The sequence below is a fragment of the Sinocyclocheilus anshuiensis genome, unplaced genomic scaffold (genome assembly GCF_001515605.1).
Source record: "Sinocyclocheilus anshuiensis isolate Anshui unplaced genomic scaffold, SAMN03320099.WGS_v1.1 scaffold1838, whole genome shotgun sequence".
Classification (NCBI taxonomy): Eukaryota; Metazoa; Chordata; class Actinopteri; order Cypriniformes; family Cyprinidae; genus Sinocyclocheilus; species Sinocyclocheilus anshuiensis.
The window spans coordinates 239,811-250,394 of NW_015546122.1; the positions used below are offsets into that span (position 1 = coordinate 239,811).

The following is a 10,584-nucleotide window of genomic DNA, read 5'->3' on the forward strand; positions in this document are numbered from 1 at the left end:
GACGCGTCCTTGCCAGGATTTGTTTTGGCTTTGTTTTTTCCTGTTTTCATGCTTGCTGAAGGTAATGATCGAAAAGTAGTTTGACCAATAACATGCAGGCATTGTACATAATGGACCAATCATGGTGTGTGTGAGAAGGTGGGATCTACGGTCAAAGCGATGCAATTACGCGTACATAGGATGTGTGTTCGACTTAAAAGCAGCGCGGCTCAGATCAATCAGAGTTTGACATCAAGGTACCTCGAGAGCATTTTGAAAGCATAAGGAACCGTCTGTATGGTATTTTGATGTCATACACCGACTGGTCTGCACACGAAAACAAAGCCAAAACCTAGATATTTTAGGCAATATAGAAATCCTGCCCAGGACGCGTCTGGGGAAAATGGCACGTATGGTCACCCTATTATAGACTTTTCATTAAGACCCTAAAGAATCATATCAACTTGTGGAAAATGCGCATCCAATGATCCCTTTAAATAAATATATGCTGCTTATCCATGTGGTATGAAATATTACAAGTGACACGCTCTGAAATGACATCATCACATGGTGCATAAATTCAGATGAGAATGATGTAAAAAGTGTAGAATAAGAGGAAGAGTGTATGAGAAACTTACGACAGTCTCCTCAAGGCGCTTGAGATCCTGTTTGGACTGCTCGTTTCTCTCCTGCTGAAACCTGATGAGAAACCACTGTTAACACTGCACAGATTCATTACACACTACAGCCCCATCATGCAAACAGCTGATTTACAGTCTTCACAGTACAGTATTTGTGCGGTCATGGAAGAAAACGTACGACAGCTGCTCCAGGCAGGCGCTCTTGGTGTCGTCCTGCAGTTTGAGGTTACTGAGACTGGACCGCACGTGAGCCAGCTCCAGCTCCAGAGCCTGATTCTTACTGCAAGACACGAGGTGACAGCATTAGCACCTCAGTTACCATATCCAGCGGTTATGCTGAAAGGCTAATCTATGCAGGAAGTATTTTCAGCCTGACTGACTCGGTAAGGTCGTCGATGAGGCGCTGCTTCTCGTTAATTTCATCCCGCAGGTGGCTGAGCTGCGTCTGACGAGACTCCGCGTGGAGAGCGGGACGACCGGCGGCCTTCTACACAAACACACACAAATAATCATATTAATATAATCATATCTGACACACCTTCCTAATGTCTGAATGACAGACCGCCATTAGTGTGAGAACCCATCATATACAACATCTCTCTTGTCATAATGCATATGTGTTTCTTACACTAGTCACAGGACTGTTTATGTATAGAATACTAGATCCATGTTTGTTCTGCTTACCTTCCCACCAGCCTCTCTGTCTGCCTTCTCTCCTCCGTCCACTTCTGCCACGTGACTCTCTGATATAAACATATATACATAATCATCAATATAGCAGTACAGAAGTGAGCTCAATCTCAATCTGAAATCTCAAGTTTCCAGTTCATTTGAACGTCCGTCAATGACAGTCCACAGGGCTTTTGCTGAACTTTAATGTCCAATACAGGAAACCCGTAAGACCACTTATTTATAAAAGATGCAGCATGGAGAATTGCAGACAGTTCTGAGTTTGAATGTAGCTTGGAATTGGTGCAATTATGAATTTAGAAGAAGTCTTAAAGGTTCAGTATGTAATACTGATAGCTAGCGGTTGAAATGGGTAGTGCAGTCCAAATTCAAAATATTGTTTCTCCGCTCTCCTCCTCATCAGACCCGACGCTCACACAGGTTGCCAGATTGAGGTCAAGTCAAGTCACCTTTATTTATATAGCTTTTTTTATAATAAAGATTTTGTCAAAGCAGCTTTACAGCAGGGATCCTCAAATCTGGCCCACGAGATTTTAGCTCTAACCCTAATCAAACATACCTGAGCATGCTAATCAATGTCTTAAGGATCATTAGAAAATCACAGGTAAAACCAGCTGGAGTTAAAAAAAAAATGTCATAATAATCATCATCAAAATAATTAATTAATAAAGAATAATATTTTTTAGTGTATAAGTGTTATGATTGTGCTTTATATCACTTCTGTCCATGCTAACATAAGGTGTGTTATTGTTTGTCTTACCTGAGTTCTGCAGCATGAAGAATTCTTCACTGAGAGCATCATAATTATCCTCCAGCTGCCTCTTTTTTTGCTCCACGTTCTGCATGTATTCCGTGAGAGACCGAATCTTTGCCTCGTGCTGCTCTCAGACACACACAGACACAAAGTCAGCATCATAAAGAACACACAGCATCTGTCCTCGTGAACCACACGTCATGCACCAGCTCAGAAACTAGAATCAGAAAGATTCATGCCATGTAATGGTGTGCATACTGATGGGCTGATGGAGCCACTATTAGGAATGCACCGAAATACTGAACACGGTTTTATGAATTTTTTCCCCATGTATTTTGCCAATTTTTTTTTCACCATTGCATAAATTAAATAGCCAAAATGTGCTTTTTACTGTTTTGTCTTGCTTTTCAAAGAAAACATCAGTTACAAAACAACTATTTTAAAACAGAGAAAGATATATATTTTTTAAATATTAGAAAATATTACAGATCTAAATTTGAACACTATGTGTGAATGTTATAATAAATGTATTAATAGAGCTGTTGTAATTATCATCATCATTATTATTGTCTTACTTTATTAGTTTATTTTACAAAACAACATTAAAATGACAATATCAGCTTTTAGGAGCTTTTATTTTGGTGCAAACCCGCAGGAAAACCTCAGCGCTTCTTTTTGTTGACAACAGCAGATTTATAAATGATTCTCATTACAAATTTGAGAAGATGTTTGTCACACTATGCTGGTTGCTAATTGATCGCGTAACTTCATTGTTCAGTACAATTTATTCTGTCTTTTCGTTTATTCTTATTTTTCTCTTATTCCTATAGTCTTTTTGCAAATACTAAAATATTTCAGTTGCCGAACATTCGGTGCATCTCTAGCCACTATCACTATTAAAAATGTTTTAAAATGACAAAATGTAAAAAAAAATCATAACTAGCAAATGATGAGAGACCTAATAGAAGGTGAGTTAAATGGTCCAGTGCTTAGCATAAGTTCCCTATCGATACTTCATTCGTACTGCATCTGCTAAGATGCTTTGGGGAAAACTCCTTTTTCTCCAATGACTGAAGCCTTTCAATAATGCAGTGTAACTGCACGGCCATTGGTTCGTGCAGTGAATAAAAAATGAACCAATGGCTCAGCAGCGGAGCTGCATGAGCCTATGGCGACAAAGCCCGCCAGAATGCGCGGGGCCATCTGGCTATATAATCGGGCATTCCACCGTAAGATCCTTAGATTCTTCTCCTTCAGCGATGACTGCTAGATCTTCGCTCAACGAGACTACGAAACCGTCGCCGTGATCAAGCCTCGCAGCGGATCGAGAGACCTTTTCCTGCTCGGCCATCTTCGCTGCTTCACGCCTTCAGCAGCGACGGTTTCCGGTTCCCTGCCGCTATCTGGCGACATCAAAGAGCAAATTTAAGAGCAAATTTCCGCTGTTGTTTCAAATGCCGCGCCGTTACTGTCGTTCGTGCAGGACGCCGCTGACGGTCATGGCGAGTATGTTTCATGCTTAGGCGCCGCCCACGCTGAAGCAGCACTCATTGAGATGGAATGTCCTCATTCGACCCCGCCCCCACTGCCGTCTGCACAGCCCAGCGCGGGCATGGACGCCGAACTATTCCGCATTCTGTGTAAAGCTGAGGAGGAGCTGGGTTTGGAGTGGTCTCCGCCAGAGAAGCCCACCCGCAGCCGCTTGGATGAGTGGTTCTTGCTGGGGCGCCGTCAGGCCCCTCGACAACGAGCTTCACCATTCTTCCCGGAGGTCCACGATGAGATCACCAAGTCTTGGCGTGCCCCCTACTCGGCCCGCCTTCGTGCCTCATCTTCGTCTGCCCTCACGTCTGTTGACAGCGCCGAAGAAAAGGGGTACGACAGACTGCCTCCCCTGGAAGAGTCAGTGGCCGTGCATCTCTGCCCGCCATCGGCTGGAAGGCAAAGGCCGCCCACCCATCCAAGCCATGTAGGATGACTTCAGCTCTCACCGGACGAGCCTACTCATCTGCTGGACAAGCGGCCTCGGCGCTTCATTCTATGGCGGTCTTACAGCTCTTTCAGGCCAAGCTCCTCCATTGCATGGACGAGTCCGGGCCAGATCCTGCAGCTTTTAAGGAGATGCGCAGTGCGACCGACCTGGCTCTACGCGCCACCAAGATGACAGCGCAGGCGATTGGCAGATCCATGACCAGCCTAGTGGTACTTGAGCGCCATCTATGTTTAAACCTCACGGAGATCAAGGAAGCGGATAAGGTCCCCTTCCTCGACTCCCCGGTTTCCCCTACTGGCCTGTTTGGACCTGCAGTTGAGGGCTTCGCTGAACGCTTTACCGCTGCACAGAAGTCGTCCCAGGCAATGCGACATTTCCTGCCAAAGCGCTCCAGTTCGACAGCTGCTTCCAGTCGGCCCAAGAATGAGCCGACTCTGCATCCCGCGAAGCCTGCACCGCCAGCTGCTCACACAGCTCCTAAGCCCGAGCCTCGTCAATGCTCCCGCTCGGCCAGACGCTACCCATTTCCTAAATGCCGGGCCCCCGGCCCAAGATATCGTTGGACCCTGCGCCACAGGCGTCATCCTGATCTGCAGGAAAGGAAGAGGAAGGGGCCAAGTCTCACTGCAGCCGGACCACCCCCCAAACAGCCTCTGTTGTGCCTCAGAGCACCCCGTTCAGTTCTGGGTGCCGACGGCAGTGTGTTTGTGACCAAAAATACTGTTGTGAACATGGGGCCCGTTCTAATCACGTCCACACAAACAGCTGATGTTATAGCGAGGAAAATAAAATACAAACATTTTAAAAAAGAGAGAAAATTTCCTCTTCCACTCATTATGAGCATCGGGTCCCCATTGGGCGCCCCCCGCTCAAACCAATCCAACCCCTTGCCACGCAGGCCATCCCCGGAGTGTCAGACTGGGTTATGGGGATAATAAAATGAGGTTGTACATTCCAATTCGCTCAAAGACCCCCGTGATTCAGCACGAAGACCCCCGCGATTCACAATCTCTCAAGCTAGAGCATGAGGCCTACAAGATGCCTCTACACCCTTAAATGGTCTGTCTTTTCCGCCTGGTGTGCAGCCCGCGGCACAGACCCGATCTCCTGCGACATATCTCTGATATTGTCCTTCCTGCAAGAGCTGTTGGATAAGGTCGTTCTCCTTCCACACTCAAGGTCTATGTAGCAGCCATAGCAGCCTCTCACGCTCCTTTAGCTGGTCAATCAGTGGGCAGGAACAACTTAGTTGTTCATTTTCTGAAGGGATCTAGAAGGCTCAACCCGCCTCGCCCCATCACCGTCCCTACATGGGATCTGCCCACGGTGTTGAGAGCTCTTAAGAGCCCTCCATTTGAGCCGCTACAGTCCATTGACCTTCGTGCCCTGATGCTTAAGACTGCTCTGCTACTAGCGTTAGCATCGGAAAAGCGTATGGGAGGTCTGCAGGCGCTATCTGTGAGCCCCAATTGCCTCGAATTTGGGCCCAACAACCTAAAGTGATCTCTACTCCATTCAGAGCACAGGTACTAACTCTATCGGCACTTCCTCTTTCGGAGCAAGACCAAGAGTTGAATTTATTCTGCCCTGTCAGGGCATTGAAAGTCTATGTTGAGCGCTCCGCCCCGTTCAGGCAATCGGATCAGCTATTTGTATGCTTCGGTGGCCGCGTCAAGGGTACTCCGGTCATGAAGCAGAGACTTTCCAAATGGATAATTGATGCTATTATGCTAGCATACTCTTCCTTGGGCCTTCAATGCCCCATGAGAGTGAGAGCCCACTCAACTAGAGGCGTTGCCTCTTCCTGGGCCTGGTCTAGCGGTGTATCCATTGCAGAGATCTGTGCGGCGGCCAGCTGGGCCTCGCCGTCCACAATTGCCAGGTTTTATAATCTGGACGTCCCGGCCCTACAGGTTCGGGTCCTTTCTGCATAAACAGGGCACTCTGTCATATGACAAAACCAGTACTTGGCGTTTGCCTTCTTCATGTACACTTTTGGCCCTCACCGAGTTCCGAGGCTGTACTAAATTATCTTGGGATGATTATGCAAGGCTGGGCCGACCTCTGTGAGTTTGGCTCTACTGCCTCCTGCGGGGCTTCCCTACAAAATACTTGGTCCCTCTGGGCCCCCTTGGGTGCTTAAGGCAAGTTCAAGTATTAGTTGTTCCTTTAGCATAGCACGGTGGGATTGTACTGGTTCCCCAAAGCATCTTAGCAGACACAGTACGAGTGAAGTATCGTTAGGGAACGTACTCGGTTACTAACATAACCTCGGTTCCCTGAGATACGGAACGAGTACTGCGTACTTTGCCATGCTATGTAGCTGCACGGCTCAGTCGTCGCTTCAGTCAAAGTAACCTGAGGATCCTACGGCAGAATGCCTTATTATATAGCCAGATGGCCCCGCCCATTCTGGCGGGCTTTGTCGCCATAGGCTCGTGCAGCTCCGCTGCCGAGCCATTGGTTCATTTTTTAATTCACTGCAATGGCCGTGCAGTTACACTGCGTTATTGAAAGGCTTCAGTCATCGGAGAAAGAAGAGTTTTCCCCAATCAGGCGCAGTACTTGTTACGTATCTCAGGGAACCGACGTTACGTTAGTAACAGAGTACGTTTTATTTACAGTTTCTAATAAATCTAAGCTAAATGCCAGCCCAGATGAAGCTTCTGCTCAGAAAACCCTCATTTCATTTCCAAACATGCTGCTCAAAGTAGTCCAGGTTTAAAAAAATTGTTTCTATATCATATATATCAAATGTGTTTCTATATTATTCAAACTGATAATTAATTACTTCTTTTTCAATCAAACGGATGCCTGTTGCTTAATGGTATGGTAAGCTTGGTTTTACATATGTAAAGAAAATGTTCTGTTACAAGCCAAATGCTTTAAATCTAAAGACACTACTTCAGAATGTAACAAAATATGTTCGGATTCAACTAATTCAAATATTGAGATTAATCATGATTAATTATTTTATTGTATTTCTAACCCTTATTTAAATGCTTGTTGCAACACATATTCCACGTACTTCTACAATCTTCATTGCTATACTGTTGATTCTATGTGTTGAAAAGAGAGCAGAGGGTCTATGAACTAACACACACACACACGTACACGCGCACACACACACACACACACACAGCACACATACACACTCACACGCACACACTCACACGCACACACTCACACACGCGCACGCACACACGCGCACGCACACACTCACATGAGCGCACACACACTCACACACACACGCACACACTCACACTCACATTAACTCACACACACGCATGCACACACACACTCACACGCGCACACACCTGAGAGACGAGCAGCTGGCAGGAGGACAGCTCTCGGCTGGTTTCCTCCATCTTGCGATGGCACTCCAGCTGCATGTTCTCCAGCTGTCTGCAGCGCTTCACCATCGACTTCACCTCCGACTTGATCTTACTGATGTACAGCCGCGCCACAGTGAACTCCTCCTCGATCGCACCGCTGATCTCCACCGGCTACACACAAACACGCACACACAGATTACTGCAGTGACTGTAAACACACACACAACTACAGGAAACTGTATTTAATATAATCCTTCATGACTTCATGTGATTCTCAATTCTTTTTGAGAATAAATTTGTAATAAATCATAAATTTAAAAAAATTAAAACAAACAACACAGAATTTCCTAAATAAATAAAAAAAATAATAATTCACAGGGCCCTATTAATGTAACATTTTAAATAAATGTATGAATTGCATTGATTATATATTTTTTATTATTAAAAATTATTAAAACATTTAAACGGAATCTCGAAAAATGTAATTGTAAAATATGGAATTTGGCGAAAAACAAATCTGATTTTATACATCCCTAATTGTTTTCTGTTTATTTTTTACTTTTAATAAATTGTTTTTTATGATTTAAATTAATTAGAGATGCTTTGTGCTCAAATTTAATATAACCATTACAAGGGATGAAACGATTCACTCAACTCACGATTTGATTCTCTCACGATTTTTTTTTTTTACAAAATGAGATTGAAGACAAATTATACAGTAGATGAAAAGGTGTCCTTTTATTAGGCTATTGCTGCACGCTTCTTTGTGAAATTGAAATATAACAAAACTAAATTGATTCACTCTCTCAATGATGTAGCAGAGCTGCGCTTATGAACACTAATTTAATGTGCATCATTCAGAGGCAAGATGAACAGAAAATACCAGGTGAACTTTTATAAAGACAGTCAGTTCCCCTCAGAGATGCATTCATATAAACTCCAACTCCAATTGTATCGCGATTTGTTTAGCATCACAACCGATTTGAATTATCACATATTTAAATTGATTTTCAACCTTTACATCCCTAACCATTACAGAATTGAGAAAAATTAGGACAAGCAAACAAGAAAAGTGAAAAAAAATGAATTTTCCCCTTTTCTGTGTGTCAAGCTGTTGTGACTACATTTATAATATGGCACAACCTTTCATAATCTCTAAAAATATCTCAGAGGGCTCTCTGGGCTTACGAGCTTGATTTCTCCATTGCCGACGATGCTGCTGAACTCGCTGAGGTCCTTCATCAGCCCGTTTAACACGTCAGCGATGCGCTTCCTCTGCTGCGAGCTCACTTCCTGCATTTGAGCAAGCTCCGCCTCCAGCTCCATCAGATTGGCCTAGAAAGCAACAGAAGCAGTGAAACACTCACGTCAGTCATTCGCTGCCATCGAGGACACTGTATAACGCGAGAATAGGACAGCGGACATCACCATCTTGAGGCTGAGCTGCTCGGCCAGCTGTTTGTTGTGCAGGTTCTTCTCCTCCACCTCCTGACTCTTCTGGTCGTAGTTGACCGCCAGCTCCTCCAGCGCCTGCAGAACCTCCCGCACTTCAGCTTTGGCGCTCTCGCTCTCTGTCTGCAGGCGGCCCAGCTCCGTCTGCACCTTATCACTGTCTCCACGCGTGGACGCCAGCAACTGCAACGAGATGATGCTCATTAATGTGAGCTGGCAAAAGCTCCAATATCCACTTTAAAAACAGATAGTTCAGCCTCTAAAATGGGACTAGATGAGCCACGTTTTGGGATCTAGCGACCATATTTAGTTAACGAAGCTTTTAGAAAACGCACCACAGAGCGAGTCTCCTCAACTCATATTCAGACTGTCAGTTGTTTGTGAATCAAATCTGCTGTGAAAGGGTGAGCTGCTTAAGCCAAAAAATACAATATTTATTATTAAAATATTGCTATTACTTTTATTTCTTATTTACTATATGGTGTGCTTTGTTGTTGTTTTAAGTAACTGCAAACTCAGATGAATTATCAGTAACTTCAACTGATATTAAAAAGCTTCTTTTTGATAGCGTATAACAGTTTTTGTTAACAAAATGATACGTTTGGATATTTGCAGTGGGGCTGTCAAATTAAATTTTGAACTTTGAAAATTAATTGAATTTCAGATAGATATGGGCTTTTAAATATAAAAACTGTGCATTTGATAGTAAGATGAGCACCAATGTTAATAACAACATACTTGAATGACAGTCAAGTTTATTCATTTATTTATTAAGGTTTGAAAAAGAGATGTCTAGAAAGGACAGATGTAGTGTTTCAAATAATCCAATCATAGTCATTTGTGCCTGGGATTGACCCACTGTGAACAGTGAATGAACAGTAAGGTCATTTTATTCTTAATACATTTCAGAGCAGTTCAATTGTCAATCAAGCATATACATTGGATTTAATTTCAATGATTTAATGTACTTGAAGTGTCCACTTACCATTAGAAAAATAGAAGTTAGCAATATTAAACAACTCAGGTTGGGGCAAAAAAAAAAACATCCATATTCCTATAATACAGTGCTGTTTAGTTTGCTTTTATTCGTTGTGCCCTCTCATGAACTGTTGATTTAAAAATCTGGTGTTCAGTAGCATTTACCTTTAACTAAAATAATTTGATATTAATTAGAATTTTGAAAATATTTCAATTTCAATATTTTTAAGCCCTCTTGTCTACATGTAATCTTTATTTTCTGTTTGATGAACAGCATGCAGCTCAAATTAAATGATTTGGGAGCGTTACAACAGAGTGTTGACTTATCTTCTATGTTTTGTAGTTTGAGCAACTGTATTTATTTGTTTTTGGGATGTGCATGCGCTATTTTTGAGTAAATCACATACAAACAATTAGAATATTAACAGCCACTACAGGATAATCTGAATGTGACCTCTGACCTCATCCTGATCCAGTATCTGCTCCTTCAGCTTCTCCGCCAGCTGACACTGAAGATTGATTTCATCATCCTACAAAACACACACACACAGTGAGAGCAATAAATCATTTTTATCTTGTTTTGCTATAAATACAGTAATCCATGAGCTGATGGATGACACATTATGCACAGTGAGAGTCAATTTGCTGATTTACTCTGAATGCGTCTGCATCTCAGTAATAACGTCACGAGTGCAAGGTCACCTTATCGTCTAGCTGTCGGTAGAGTTTGCGGATCTCTTCCTCATATTTCTGCCGCTCTTC

The 10,584-nt window shown here is 43.4% G+C and overlaps 1 protein-coding gene across 2 annotated transcripts in view; it reads right to left on the minus strand.

The window, feature by feature from the left end:
• kif5aa (kinesin family member 5A, a) overlaps positions 1-10,584 on the minus strand; it is a 45,272-nt gene that overhangs the window by 21,572 nt on the left and 13,116 nt on the right. For both annotated transcript variants that reach the window (XM_016502850.1, XM_016502851.1), the window contains exons 13-22: positions 10,525-10,584; positions 10,284-10,352; positions 8,821-9,027; positions 8,581-8,727; positions 7,375-7,563; positions 2,071-2,188; positions 1,305-1,363; positions 1,001-1,107; positions 799-900; positions 618-678 (exon numbers count right to left, since the gene is read on the minus strand). In XM_016502850.1, the coding sequence (XP_016358336.1) occupies positions 618-678; positions 799-900; positions 1,001-1,107; positions 1,305-1,363; positions 2,071-2,188; positions 7,375-7,563; positions 8,581-8,727; positions 8,821-9,027; positions 10,284-10,352; positions 10,525-10,584 (1,119 nt within the window). The remainder of the gene's footprint in view (positions 1-617; positions 679-798; positions 901-1,000; positions 1,108-1,304; positions 1,364-2,070; positions 2,189-7,374; positions 7,564-8,580; positions 8,728-8,820; positions 9,028-10,283; positions 10,353-10,524) is intronic.